Source organism: Saimiri boliviensis, chromosome 2 (genome assembly GCF_048565385.1).
Source record: "Saimiri boliviensis isolate mSaiBol1 chromosome 2, mSaiBol1.pri, whole genome shotgun sequence".
NCBI classification, from domain to species: domain Eukaryota; kingdom Metazoa; phylum Chordata; class Mammalia; order Primates; family Cebidae; genus Saimiri; species Saimiri boliviensis.
The window spans coordinates 209,021,030-209,036,140 of NC_133450.1; the positions used below are offsets into that span (position 1 = coordinate 209,021,030).

At 41.0% G+C, this 15,111-nt stretch overlaps 1 protein-coding gene across 2 annotated transcripts in view; it reads left to right on the forward strand.

The window, feature by feature from the left end:
• Positions 1–15,111, forward strand: part of PAPPA (pappalysin 1) — a 249,771-nt gene that overhangs the window by 143,552 nt on the left and 91,108 nt on the right. For both annotated transcript variants that reach the window (XM_039475070.2, XM_074395239.1), the window contains exon 10: positions 10,780–10,973. In XM_039475070.2, the coding sequence (XP_039331004.1) occupies positions 10,780–10,973 (194 nt within the window). The remainder of the gene's footprint in view (positions 1–10,779; positions 10,974–15,111) is intronic.

The following is a 15,111-nucleotide window of genomic DNA, read 5'->3' on the forward strand; positions in this document are numbered from 1 at the left end:
CTGCATTGTCATTTATAAGGATGACTATCTTTGCCTACAGTATTTTTAAACCATTCAAATTACTATCCTAAATTCAAGGTGATGTAAATGCATCTTCAAGTTCCAATTCATAAGACTGTCAAATCTCTTTATTAAATTTTGGTCTAATATGTGCTCCCATTCCTATCCAGATATTCCATTTCTTTTCAAATTCAGTTAGGATAGAAAATAAAACAATATTTAAGACAGATGGTGAGGCATGATGGCTCATAGAAAAAAAAATATATTGTGAGACAGTTTGTGTAAAATTGGATTTTCCCCGAATATGTGCTTGGATTTATGCTCTGACCTCTTTCTAATTAATATTTTCATAAAAATTTTTACATAATACTATCTGCTAAAGCAGATCAAAATCGGGGTTGAGACATCTTCAGAGTCATTGACAACAGAGATTCTAAAACTCCAAAAGAACGTTGTTAATTTATCATTTACTGGGTACCTGCTATGAGATTGACACTATCCTAAGTATTCAGGATATTAATTAAAGCAAGACAAGGGCCAGAAATATCTGAGAAGTCAAGAGCTGTACAAAATCATTCATTCATTTATTCACTGATGCGTGTATTTTTAAATATGACATAATATGGCCAGGTAGCTTTTTTGATCCTAAGGGAAAAGATGCATTTTGAAACAGGCTTCTATAAAGCTTATATCATATGAGAACAGAAAACAATAATAAATAGAAATTTATTTAAGATAGTGAATACTACTGTGAAGGAAATAAAGCAACATGGTATGCTACTCTGCAGTGGGGATGGAGGATTTGAATGTCAGCTAACTGCAGGTAGAGAAGGTTGTTGTTTGGAAAAGTAACATTTGAAATGACTGCTAAATAATGAAGAGGTCATGAGAAGAGCCAGGGAAGAGATATTCCAGAGAATATGAACATCAAGTTCAGGTTCTTGGAGGCTTATTTAGGGAATAGACACTTGTGTGGCTAGACGTCTGTCTGGATGAATGAATGAGTGGATGAATGAATGGTGGACAGTGAGCAAGGAGGACTGTCAGATGAGATGGAAGAATAAAGCAGGGGTTTGTAGGCCCTGATACAGACTTTGAACTCTTCCACATGAGATGATAAGCCATCGAAGAGTTTTAGATAAGGGGCGTGGCATGGGGTAGTTTATGTTTTTAGAAGAGCACGATAGCTATGTTCTGGAGGAGGAATAATTGGGAAACAAATGATGGAGAAAAGAGAAGCAGATAGACTGGTTAAGTGAGCGCTGCAGTAGTGATGTTGGCTTGGACTAGGGAGGCAGTGATAGAACAAAGTAGATCTATTTGAAACATCGTTTTGGGGAAGAAGCCTGTAAGATATACTGATGGACTACATGTAGTGTTAAAGGGTGAGCTGAAAAAAAAAACAGGATGGATGACTGGGAAGGTTTTGGTTTGGTCATTGTTAGGCGATAGTGTTGTCATTTACTAAGAAAAGGGAATGTGGGGAAAAAACGGTATTTTTGATTTAGATATATTTGTGATGTCTTGTGAGGATTTTGTGATGCCTTTCTATAGGTAGATGTTTAGTAGAGTTATAATTGAGGCCGTTGGGACTTACAGAAACGGTCATATCTAAGACTTTCAATGTTTCAGTCATTGGCACAGAGAGGTTTTAAAATTTTTATGTAAAGACAGACTGGATAAGAAACTGTAGATAGAAAATAAAAAGGGGTTCCCATCTAACACTGAAGTCTGACAGCATTCCGTGTAGAGTGAGGGAAGGAGAAGAGCTCAAGTGAATCTGTTTTAAATAGACACGTCCCAGAGGACTAGGATGACATGATGTCATGGAAGTCAAGAGAGAGAGGGGACTGCAAGAAGAGAGGAGAGGGCTGCTATATATGCTTCAAGGCAGTTTAGCAAGATGGGGATTTTGACATTATGCTCAGCTTTAGCAACTTTGAGGTCGATGATGACCTTCATGAGATTGACTGTGGTGGAGTGGTGAGTATAGAGCAGGTGTCCCCAAACTACGGCCCGCAGCCCGCATGCGGCCCCCTGAGGCCATTTATCCTCACCCCCCACCCCGGACTTCAGGAAGGGGCACCTCTTTCATTGGTGGTCAGTGAGAGGAGCACAGTATGTGGCGGCCCTCCAACGGTCTGAGGGACAGTGAACTGGCCCCCTGTGTAAAAAGTTTGGGGACACCTGGTATAGAGGCTAGACTGGAGAAAACCGAAGGATGAAGTGTAGGAAACAGAGCGGATAACACTAGTTTAGATAACTCAATACATTTTACTGTGAATCATAGAAAGGTAAATGTGAGGTAGGAGAAATGTTATTTAGGAGATATATAACAGAATGAAAGGAGGTTTACATTTTTGTTAATTTAAAACTTTTAAAATTTCCAAGTTTTTTTTTCTACTTTTAAATCTTTAGATGGGCTGTATTCTATTTTGCTGTTTGGAAGAAGAGAATAATGATACAAGAACTAGGGGGAATTGGTTTGTGCTAGACAAGCAGTGATGTAGAAAAGTGAGAGATGTCATGGAGCTGAGAGATGTCAAGTTCCTAGAATTAAATCTTAATGGAAGTCTCAAAGGCAGGACCAGCCTTTCAGACTAAAGAAGTAAGGGCAGATACTCTGAGATGTGAGTTCTGGGAAAGAACTGTATGCATTTGAGGGTGGACGTGTGGTTGCAACTAAGAATAAACAGGAAGGTTGTAGCTAAATTACAAAAGGACTTGAAAGCTAGTTGGGGAAATTAAATTTTGTAGGAGTCTATTCAGTATTTCAAACACGAAAATATTTGTATTTTAGATACATCATTCATAGGCTGCTTTGTGAGAATGGACTGAAGTAAGGAAGACGCAAAGCTAGGTTTGAGTGTGTAAAAGCTAAGCAGATAGAATATGGGGCTGTGCTGGAAGAGCTTTCCTTGATGGGCCTGAGTGTAGAGTTAGTGTGATAATGTGACTACTTCCAGGGACATTCTTCCTGTGCTTTCAGTCTGTTGGAGGATGCTTGATTCGCACAGTGAAACACAGGGAGGAATTTCTGGCCCGTGCAGGTGTGTGGTCAACCTTTGAAGGCACCAGAAACCAACTTAAGCTTCTCTGATTCAGTAGACCTGATAGGCATCTGAAGCTTGTTAGCAGATTCATGGTTCCTTACGAGCCCTCACTGCCCTGTCTTTTCTACTCTGGGCAGGCTGATGTGGTTGAGGAGGTTGAGAAGAAACCCTGGTTTGAATAGGATTAAATGAGGTCAGCAATGTGGCTTTCACACGAAGCCTTTAAAAGACAGGCTATATAAAGTCAAGATATTTCTGTTCTAGAGGAAACATATGCCAATATATAGCCACCTCCCAGTCCCACCCAAGCTTCTTCCCCTTTGTAAACCTTCAGCGGGTAAGCACTCCTGCTCCCCCTGTTCAAAAAAGCTGGTGTTTGGGTACAAAGATTGTGCTTTGTTGTGTGTGTGGGTTTTTCTTGTTGCTGTTTGGATGAATTGTGATGTAGCATAAAGACTGTTGTTATTGAACCCATCTCTAAACAAACAGCTGAACTTAAAATATGCTACTTTTTCCTGGTCTTTAAAGACCAGGAAATAGTAATTGAATTTGAATAGTAATCGTTGGACTAAACAAGAATATCATAATGCCAAGCACTGTTTTAATAGCTAGAAATAGAAATAGATGCTAATTTCTCAAAAGCCGTCTTATCTTTATTTGTAAAAAATTTGGAAAGACAGGTAAATCCACTCATTTCTTGGGTATTGATTCATTTCAGAAGAGTACACATTTAAAATCTTTGCTTTCTTCTTGAGCTCTAAATAAGTGACTAATAACTCTCATCTCCCCATCTACAGGTAGTTTTGTGTATGTTTGGTTTTCTTTATGGCTTATCAATGGGCTGGAAGCTTAGTAACCTCAATAGCTTCTCATACTAGTTATGTTTAGTCAATACCAGTGGATATTATAAAAAGTGAAGTCAGAGATTTCCAAAAGTAATATTAAGACTTACTTAACGGTAACAAATTATTTTGCTCCCAGAATTATATATTGAAAATTGGGGGGTTGGGGGGGTAAGGGAGCGACAGCAGTGGATAGGGAGGTTGGGAAGGAATAACATTTGGAGAAATACCTGATGTAGGTGACGGGGGGATGGAGACAGCAAACCACCATGGCATGTGTTCATTTATGCAACAATTCTGCAAGATCTGTACATGTACCCCAGAACTTAAAGTACAATAAAAAAAGGAAGAAAATTGGATCCGACAAGGTAGCATGGTGCAGTGGATTACTGTGAGAACAAAGGAATGACACTCAGCTAGGGTAGAAATCAGGGGGAAAAAGGATGAAGAATAGAGAAGACTTGCAAAGGAGATGCTCTAGCTGAGCCTTGAAGAACCAATGGGAGTTAGCACAGTGAAGAATGGAAAGCACATTTCAGGCAGAGAAAAACAACCTTTATAAGGGCATGGAGAAATGAAATGGAATTGTTGGTTTGGAATGTGCATGAAGAGGACAGTTTGTGGATGGTCATGTGTGCCAAGCTAAGGAAAATGATCTTTTTCAAGCAGTGGGGATCTATCAAAGGAAGGGCATGCTAAGATTTCTATGTCAGGTAGAAGAGTTATAGCCAAAACACCTTCAATTATCTCACTATCCTTCAGAATACACATTGTCTCAAGCCTTGTTTGAAGAACACATTGGCTTCAGTTAGTTTTTACGATAGCCAGTAACTTATGACTATCTGTTCAACATCTTGAAACTGATGAGAGTCAATGTAAAGGCAAGTTTCCTTGTGAAAACTATCCCTAATATCTTGTGCTGAGAAGACACGAATAATTTAATTTCTTCCTCCCTTCTCCAGCTCTGACCTCTTTAGCCTCTTTAGTTACTTCTGTCACTTATTCACCTAAGTGATTCCAGTGATGTCATAAATTCCCAAAGTTTCTAATCCAGCTAAGTTAATTATTGTCCACCAATTGTGTTGAAATCATTCCAATATAAGACAATATATTCTTTTCTTTAGGCTGTTACTTTTTACTTTTGTTTAGTTGCTTCCTTGACATTTATACTAAAAATAGCTCATGCATCCTGTTTGATCATTTCTATCCCTCAAGATACCTTAGGGTCTAGGGCTGGGTAGAGAAAAGTAAAATCTCTAATTAAGAAGACTTCTTCAACTCCAACTTCATTAACACCATTGTTAAAAATAGACCCTGTGTCTTTAACACAAGTATTATTTTCCCATCTCAGTCTGTTATGCTATTTGATCATCCTCAGAGCCTTGTTGAGAAAGTCTGAAATATAATTTTGTTTTCATTTTGTACATGGAAAAACTGAGGCATAGAGAGGTGAAATACCATGTCCAAGATTAACCAATAATCAGAGATAGATCAGGAGCTTGAATTCAGGGTTTCTGACTTCAAGGATAAGAACTCTTAACAATAGCTCTAACCTGAGCCTTTACTTACACTTCAAGGTAAACAAATCTCATTTTCCTAAGATTTGGTCTTCCAAGCTTTCAAATGGGAATAATGATCTCTGTGTATCTTAGTGTCCTGCAGACATGCCTCGAAACTCAGGGGCATAACATTTCACCTTAATGCTCCAGACAAATGAAAATAAGTCATTTTGTGGCAGCATCAACTATGTCTGTCCACTTATGGAAAGTCCATTTGCCTCAGGCTCTTGAAGCTGAGCTCATTTCTTCCAAAAGGAAAAGAAAGCTTCTGGCATGTGAAAGCTCAACTGGGGAAGACAGACTTTGCTAATGGCACCCCATCCACGTCAAGTCTCCTATCTGGATAGAGCAGATTTCTAAAAGTGTCACCACATGAAAGGGAATGGATCTGAAATGAGGAATTCCCTGATGTGAGGGAAGATGGTGTAGAATGGAGAAATCAGAATGCCCAGTGCAATCCCACTATAAGCTAGTCACCACTTGGCTTACAGCTCCATTTCCTTCTCCCTATGACGCAGTCTAAAGAAAATAGTCAAAGGGTGCAGAGGTGAAACTATATTTGGATGAGAGTATATACATCAGGGATGCCAGATTTTGGTCATTCATTCATTCATTCACTCAACAAATATTTATTGAAAGTCTATTATGTTTACAGGAGGTGGATGTGTATAAAAGTGTGTGTGTGTGTGTGTGTGTGTGTGTGCGCACACATGCATGCGTATGTCTGTGTATAATTTTCAAAGTACCCCTCCCAACGAAATGTATTATTATCAATGGCACCCAGCTACCACATGGAAGTTATTTGACCTTGATATTGACTTCAGACTCTTTTCTCTACAACCTGCTCAGCATCTAGCATAAAGTATTTAAGGAGCACCAAGTAAATTGATGTAATGAAAACAAGAAGACCAGTTTATTTTAGTGTCTTGTTGTTGCTGTCTTTGTTTTTTCTGGCCGCACATTTGTATTCCATTCCTCACTCTGTTCTCTTCTGTGCTGGGGGCAGAGGGAGTAGAGAGGGAGAGAGAATTCCCCAGACATGAGCTGGCAGATGTAGCCGAAGGGCCCTCGGGACACTAGTAGCAACAGAAACTGAAGAGCTGTGTCCAAGGATGTTACTTTAAAAAGGGACTCACAATAGCTTTGTCAGCAGAATCTTGGAGAAGAAACTGCATCTTCTCTCTTCCTCTCTTTCTCTCTCTCCCTTGTTTTCTTTTTAACTCTTTTTTTTTCTGTCTTTTAACCCTTCCTCTACCTATCTATCTATGTGTCATTTATCTACTTATCGACCTACCTACGTACCTGTTTACCTACCTATTTCTATTTCTACCTTTCCTCCATTCTCAGGTTCTGCTGATATCTGGTGAACAAATTTATTGTGGTATTAAACATAATCAGGAAGAAATTAGCCTTCAGAAGAACTAAATCTAGCCCCAATCTCTGTCATTCTGAGAGGTTTTCTGCTAAGGAAATTAATTAAGTCATTTTAGAGAGTAGATCTTACCCTTAGAGAGAATATAATCTTACCCTATGTTTCTTTATATTGGAGAAGAAGTGATACCAAGAGTCAGGCACCCCTATGTTCTTATTTCCAAGAGGTTCTTCTTGTTCTGTAGCCATGGCATGTAGGGGGAAGATTTCTCTGGTAGGTGTAAAAAGGCTGGTCTTCTATTTCTTGCTCTGCTACCATCTCTCTCTGTGACCTGGAAGCAGATGCCTTCCTCCTTGAGCTCACAGTTTTCCATTAGATAAAATGTATGAAGGGGCCAGCATTGTACCCATCATCATCTGAAATCATTGCAACAATGCTGGATAAATATCATTACTGCCATTTTTTTTCTTCCGATGAGGAAAACAAAGTTCGGAGGGGTTAGGTTATTTTATTTATGTCCTCTTTGTAGTGCTTATAGGAAGCAGAATTCAGATTTGTTCCTACTTTTGCCTGATGTCAAACTCTTGCTCTTTCCAATTCTCTGTATTGGGTTTCTGAAGAGTAAACTGTGGGTTTATGGTGGTCAGTCTTCGACTGGGCCTAGGTTATATGCTATGCAGATTGGCCACATTCTCCAAGAGGTTGGAGCTACTGAGAAGTGCTGAGCCTGTGTTCTTCCTATGGTTGAACTGCCATGAATACTATTGGTCACTGGCATTCTCGGCTGGCTTACACCCATTCTTAAATAATTGACGTATAGTAAATTGATATATTCTGTTTCTTTTGCTCATTCTCTCTTTCTTCCTTTTTTCTTTCTTTTCCTTTTTCTTTTTTTTTTTCTTTGAGACAGGGTCTTGCTCTGTCACCCAGGCTGGAGTGCAGTGGTGTGATCACTGCTCACTGCAGCCCTGACCTCCCAGGCTCAATCGATCCTCCCACCTTAGCCTCCTGAGTAGCTGGGACTACAGGTGCACACTACCATGCCCAGCTAACTTTTGTCTCTTTTGGAGAGACAAGGTCTTATCATGTTGCTCAGGCTTGTCTTGAACTCCTGAGCTCAAGCAATCTGCCTGCCTTGGCTCTTTCCAAAGTGCTGGGATTACAGGCATGAGCCACTGTGCCCAACCCTATTCTGGCTTTTTTGATAGTATTTCGCTAGGTAAAGCATTGGCAGAAATGAACAAGGGATCCTGGAGCTTGGAAGAAGTTCAGCATTCTGCTGCCACTGAATTCAATGACTCCTTTTTTCAGATAGCATCATAGAAAACTGTCTTGTTTCTCCTTGACCGGGGCTCATTCTCACTAGAGGAAAGAAAGTTGCTTGAAAGTATTTCAAGTGAGCACTGATTTCACAAGCTGATTTAATTCCTCCACTTAGAAGCAAATCGACCCCTTAAGAGTATTTTTTTTCTCTCTCAATGATTATTTTGGAATGTACAAAACACATTTATGTTCATTTTCTATTAGAGTTCTATGGTTATCCTGAGAGGTTATCCTGGCTGAGACTATAATTTCTACATTACAGATTGGGGACAGGGGGCAGAGGCCAAGAAAAAGTAATGCCGGTTGTGCAAAGTTACATAGCTAATATAAGGGATGGAGACCAAACCCTGGTCTTTGGCCCTAAATTCAGTGCCCTCTCCAGAGCTCCACTCCATTATTTTGTGAAAGAATGTTCTAAGTAAAGCAGAAGCCTTAGGTTGACCCTACATCCTGATTTGCCTGAGAGATTCAGATTTTCCCAGGATATGTTCCTTTTGCCTGGACATAATTTTCAATAGCACCACTTCATTTTAAAAGTTGATAAATTACATAGTAACTCTAAGACACTGACTAGCAACTATTATTTCAAGGAGCTCAGAATCTTTCAGAAGTGCTGCAACATGTAGACTTAATAGCAGCACAGTGTGGTAAGTGTTAAGATAGAAATCTTTATAAAATAGGCACCCACACAGGAGGTGGTATTTAGCTTTGCCTAGAAAAGTTGGGAAAATAGCACAGGAGAGCTGATGCTAGAATTAGTAAAAAGGTGGACAAGGTGATCTCTTTTGGATGGCCACATTGAGGTTTTTCCTTGTATTGTTCTGTGTTGAAATATCAAGAAACATGCATAGGTCATATCTACTTAGAAGGCATCCTACTGCTAGCTTTGTGCTTCTGTTATCCTTGTCCTTGCAGCTAAGTGGGAATCATTGCAGCCAGCTGCAGCTTTAAATCGTTCCAAACAGAAACCCTTGCTGTGGTTTAGATGACATGGGAGCTTGAGAATTCACTTGGTCTTTAACTAAAACTCTAGGGTATCTGACAAGCCCTTAGAAGCCTGTAGCATTAGACAGGAAGGGTTCTTGGGGTCTCAATAGTGTAACCTCTTTCTCTGCTCTGATGGTTGAGCCCAGAGAGGCAAGGAGAGTTGTTCAAAGTAACAGAGCAATTTGGTTTTGGAGCTGGGAGTGAAGTCAGTGTCCCTTGTAAATCAGTTGATGCTTTAATGCAAAACAGAAATCTTCTTTGGAGTTAAATAGCCCCCAGTTTGCATCCATGAAGTTCTGTTGTGTCAAATAATGCACTCAGAACTTGGAAAGTGAATGCCTAATTTGGAGAACCAGATCAGCTATTAACACACTGTGTGACCTGGGCAAGTTATTGCTGGAATCTCAGTTTCCTCATCTGGAAGAATAATATCTTCCTCACAAATATTTTTTCATTTCATTTTGTTTTGTTTTGTTTTGTTTTGAGACAGGGTCCCATTCTGTCCCCAGGCTGGAGTGCACTGGCCCAATCTTGGCTCACTGCAACCTCCAACTCCCAGGTTCAAGTGATTCTCTTGCCTCAGCCTCCTGAGCAGCTGGAATTACAGGTGCCTGCCACCGTAGGCCCAGCTAAACTTTTTTTTTTTTTTTTTTTTTGAGACGGAGTTTCACTCTTGTTACCCAGGCTGGAGTGCAACGGCGTGATCTCGGCTCACCGCAACCTCCGCCTCCTGGGTTCAGGCAATTCTCCTGCCTCAGCCTCCTGAGTAGCTGGGATTACAGGCATGCGCCACCATGCCCAGCTACTTTTTTGTATTTTTAGTAGAGACGGGGTTTCACCATGTTGACCAGGATGGTCTCGATCTCTTGACCTCGTGATCCACCCGCCTCGGCCTCCCAAAGTGCTGGGATTATAGGCTTGAGCCACCACGCCCGGCCAATTTTTTTGTATTTTTAGTAGAGACAGGGTTTCGTCATGTTAGCCAGGCCGGTCTCGAACTCTTGATCTCAGGTGATCTACCCGCCTTGGCCTCCCAAAGTGATGAGATTACAGGTGTGAGCCACTGTGCCTGGCCTTTCTCACAAAGTTTTTATGAGGATTGTTTAGAGTAATGAAGGTGAAAGTGTTTGTGAACTTGTTATTACAGCAGAGACACTCAACATGAGGTTTACCTTCTTTACGTATTTTAAGTGTATAGTACAATATCATTAACTATAAGCACACTGTTTTACAGCAGACTCCTGTAACTTTTTCACATTGCATAACTGAAACCACATAGTCTCTGCATAGCGACTCTCCGTTTCCTCCTCCCCGAAGACCCTGGCAACCACCATTTTACTTTCTCCTTCTATGAGCTTCCCTACTTTAGATGACACCTGTAAGTGGAATCATACAGTATTTGTTCTTCTGTGATTGGATTATTTCCCTTAGCATGGTGACCCTCAGGTTCATCCACGTTGTTGCAGATGACATAATTTCCCTGTTTTTTTTTTAAAGACTGAGTAATAGTCCATCATGACTAATGGTGATGGGCTTGACAGTGCCAGTGGTTTTGGTGGTCTGATTCCACAGCTGCTGCTGATAGCTGAGGCCAAAGAGCAAATATTTATTTATTCACTCTCTTTCTTCATCTATACCTGCAGATGAACCCAGCCGGTGCTATTTCCATGATGGTGATGGGGTATGTGAGGAATTTGAACAAAAAACCAGCATTAAGGACTGTGGTGTCTACACACCCCAGGGATTCCTGGATCAATGGGCATCCAATGCTTCAGTATCTCATCAAGACCAGCAATGCCCAGGCTGGGTCATCATCGGACAGCCAGCCACATCCCAGGTAAGATCCTAACAATGTGCGATGTTTCCTGCAGACATTCAGAATCTCCACTATGCCACACAAGGCTACTCACCTCTAAGGCAGTGTCATTGGATGTGGCCACTTGAGCATATCTTTATTAAATGTACTGTTAGGGCTTCATGAATACCATTTGTAAAGGATTAGACCTGGAATAGTTAGGGCAGGGAACATTGTATGATGGGGTAATGACTGTCCTCTTGTTTCCTTGCCTGTTATAACTAATATTTGGAGAAAGAACTTCATTTTGTATATATTATGGACTTCAGTAAGGTAAAAATGAATTTATATTGGAAGTCCCACTTTTTAGTGGGCGCCAAGCTGTGCACTCCCTGAACTAACAGTAATTATACAGTAATTTACTCTGTGGTCTTAGACTAGTTTCCTCACCTCTCTGGGTGCTATTTTTCTCCCTCATCCTTAAAATAAAGAGTAGTTGAGCTTGCTGATCTCCAAGGACCTTCCCATTCTATGAAGCTGTGACTCATGCCTCAGTCCCTTAATGCACTATTTATGTGCCACAGTTCTTCCCCTGGGGACTGACAGCTTGGTCCAGGGAGTGAGAGTTTTGGGGCCACGAGTGCTTGTATGATCCTAGAGATGGCCATGCTGTCCCGAGAGCCCCCTTTCCAATTACCTTGTCGAGGAAGCACCTGCCTTCCCTGAGATTCACATTTCCCAGAGACAAGACTCAGTGCTTCTGGCTGCCTGGACTAGTGGCCTTGCAGAGACCAACCTGCCTCCTGGCCTTGCAAATGAGCTGCTATTCTCAGACATTCCTTTCTAATATTGCTTTCTTGATTTAGGTTCAGTGGGGTAGGCCTGGCTTCTAGATGAAAGAAAGATATGACCTTCCTTTGGGGTCCAGTGAAGAATAAATGGGCAAGGTACAGAATAGGATCACCTCATTTTTAGTTGTTGCCTGTATTTGATTATTACTTCATTCACTTTTTCTTTGTGTTTACACTACTAAAGCCTTTGTTCATTTGCATTTATTTTTGAATGCCCTCAGGAGAGTGGAAGCAAATGGTAACATGGCATTTTCTGATGCTTAACATGCATAGTGCCAGCCTGCTGAATGAATGAATGAATGAATGAATAAATGCATGGAGAGATGAATGGCTAGGGTTCATCCTCTCCCTGTGCCGCTTCTGTACTTGGTGGAATCATCTGTGTGGTTGCCTTTATCATACTGAACTCTTAAGTATCTGTTTGTGTGTCTGGCTTCCCCATTAGGCTGCTAGTTCTTTCAGAACAAGTTTCAGTTTTATTCATCTTTGTCCCCTCATCTTCAAGCACAGGATCTAGATAGGTGCCCAGCAAATGTGTGTTTTATTGACTGTAGATACACACACACACACACACACACACACACACACACACATACACACATACACACACACACCCCATTGCCACATGCAAATTAACAGCACTGAGAGACAACACTCAAGTATCACCTCTCTATCACAAAGAATGTCCTGCTTCAGAAACAACAGGGCTGGGGCCAGCAAGAGAACCAGGAATTCCAAATTCAACACTTGCATCCAGTTCTTAGAAATGTTTTAAAAACAACCTTCAAACACGAGAATTATTAACACACTCGGAACCTCCCATGAGCAAGAGTTGAGGTAGCAGCTGTGCTTAAAAATCACCCAAAGATTATTACGACTAATGTGAGAAAAGGAGAGAAAGAATTTTTCAGTCTTAGCATTTGAAAAGAGGCTTCATGGGGCAATTATTCCAATCTTGTAAGGAGGGGCTGTCAGGAATTATGGTTGATTATCTCTTCTCAAACAAAAATCTAATTTAAAAAATCATTATAAATACTAGCTCTTCGATCTACAAAGAGGAGATGAGGAAACAAAATCGTCCTATTGAATTATTCATTGTAACCAATTTTATTTTTAATGAAATTGACTAGGTTCCATTACTCTGGGCTTGGACATAATCTTTGTTACAAGGAGATTTCAGCTGTAACTAAATTTGCCGTAATGAGATCAGCTCGCTGGAGAATACAGGGTCAGGGGAGGGAATATGTGTGCAGGCTGGGTGCAGGGCCAGGCAGAGGGCAGCAGAACAAAAGTCTCCTGAATTCCTCACCTGAAAGCAAGTACCTAGAAGTCATTCACATGCACACACCACCACCACCACACACAGAGGCACATGCACAGGCATACACATGTACATGGGCATACAGTCTCACACAGACACACACACACACCTCACCACCACACACAGAGGCACATGCACATACATGCATGTGTACATGGGCACACAGTCTCACAAAGACACACACATACACACACACACACCCCACCACCACCACTACACACGGGCACATGCACATGCATACACATGTACATGGGCACAGTCTCAGACACACACACACACACACACACACACACACACACACAGCCTGCATAATTAGAGGTAAAGGCTATTCCTGAAGTGCAAACATACCTCCCTCCCAAAAACAGAGAATGAGGAGGAAGTATAACTGTGCCCTTCATTACCTTGTACAGTGATTAGAAGAGACTGGTAGTTAATTTTCACCCTGTCAGGGCTTCCAGTGAAGATGTTGATAGCTTGAGAGGAGGAGCTGGGAGGCTCTTAGAAGTTGGGCTTAGAAATAAGATGGGAATTGTATCATGTGCGTCTCACCTTCCCCCCAGATGCTCATACTGTCCCTCTTCTCTCTCTCCTTCTTCTCTGTCTCTCTCTCTGTCTCTGTCTCTCTTTCTCTCTCTGTCTTTCTCTTTCGTACATACACACACACAAACACACACAAACATACACACACAAATCTACACATGAAAAGGCCCTGTAGGAGCATGGGTGTACCAAAGCAGACAGAAGAGAATAGCAGGAAGGAAATAGTAGTTATAAAGGTCCAGCAGCCACTGGACACATGTATGCACATTATAGCCAATCCCATTGTCATTCTTCAAGGTAGGATTTGTTGTCTGCCTTGGAGAAACTTAGGAACACAGTGGCTTCCCTATAAGTTACATAGTACATAAGGGAAGAATCTAGGATTAGAAGAATCTCATGGAAGATGAATGACAGTGGGCCCTTGGGAATATGAGGTCACATTCAAAAGTTGGAAGTAGCTGGATTCCCGGAAAACTTCACTGCAAAACAAGCAGAAAGACTCCTAGATGAATAGATCTGTGTGGAGTGTTGCTGTGCAGACTTCATGTGGTACTTGTATTCTCCTTGAGCAAACTTACAGTCACCGCCCGTACCTTTGAATTCAGGCTGTTCCCATTCCCTAACAAGGTGGCCATATTCCCTGACACCCTGGAGCTCCCTAGGACACTCCATGAACTTAGGGAATGAGGAAATAACCAAGTTGTTCCCATTTCCTTTATGCAATTCCTCCTTACTGAAACCTTGAGTAAGTTACTCCTCTGGGAATCTTAGTGTCCTATAGAAAATGAGAATAACATCGACCTTGTGGATATTAAGATGGATAATTCAGTTTGGTCCCACTTTCTGTTTTTCCCGATGCAATAAAAATGATATTGGGATTGTGTGCCTAGTTCTGTGCTAGAATCTGTGGAAGAAACCAAAGAACTGAAATACCCAGCCTCTGACTTAGTCACTGTACAAGACTTAGGAGTGAGAATTCTATGAAAGGCACATTCTTATCATAATAAGTCTGCAGGATCTCTATGACTACTGCAGAGAAATAACATGCATTGCACTATATGGCTTGAGAATATTAATTAAAACCTAGTTTTGATGTTGTAAAAGCCTGCCGCATCTAATAGTTTCTGGTCTTTCTCGTTCATTCTTTTCAAAAAAGATTCCCAAATTTGGTTAGGCCAAAGCTAATCCTGAACGTTGAGTCTTGTATCCAAATCTTATCAAAGGTATCAGAACTTCCTGGTTGTGCAAATTGGGTTGAACATCCTATAATAAGAGACATTCTTTGGATATTTTGGCCATGCACCTTCCTGGCCCAGCTGGAATCAAGAAGTTCCTGAGACACACACACAAAATGGAAATTAACCAAAAAAAATCAAGTTGTATCTCTTCTGGGAACCTCAAAACCTGGTTTGGGTTAAGTGCTTGGAAAGATCTCTTATTGTTCTTATTTTGTCTCCGCGTTTCACAT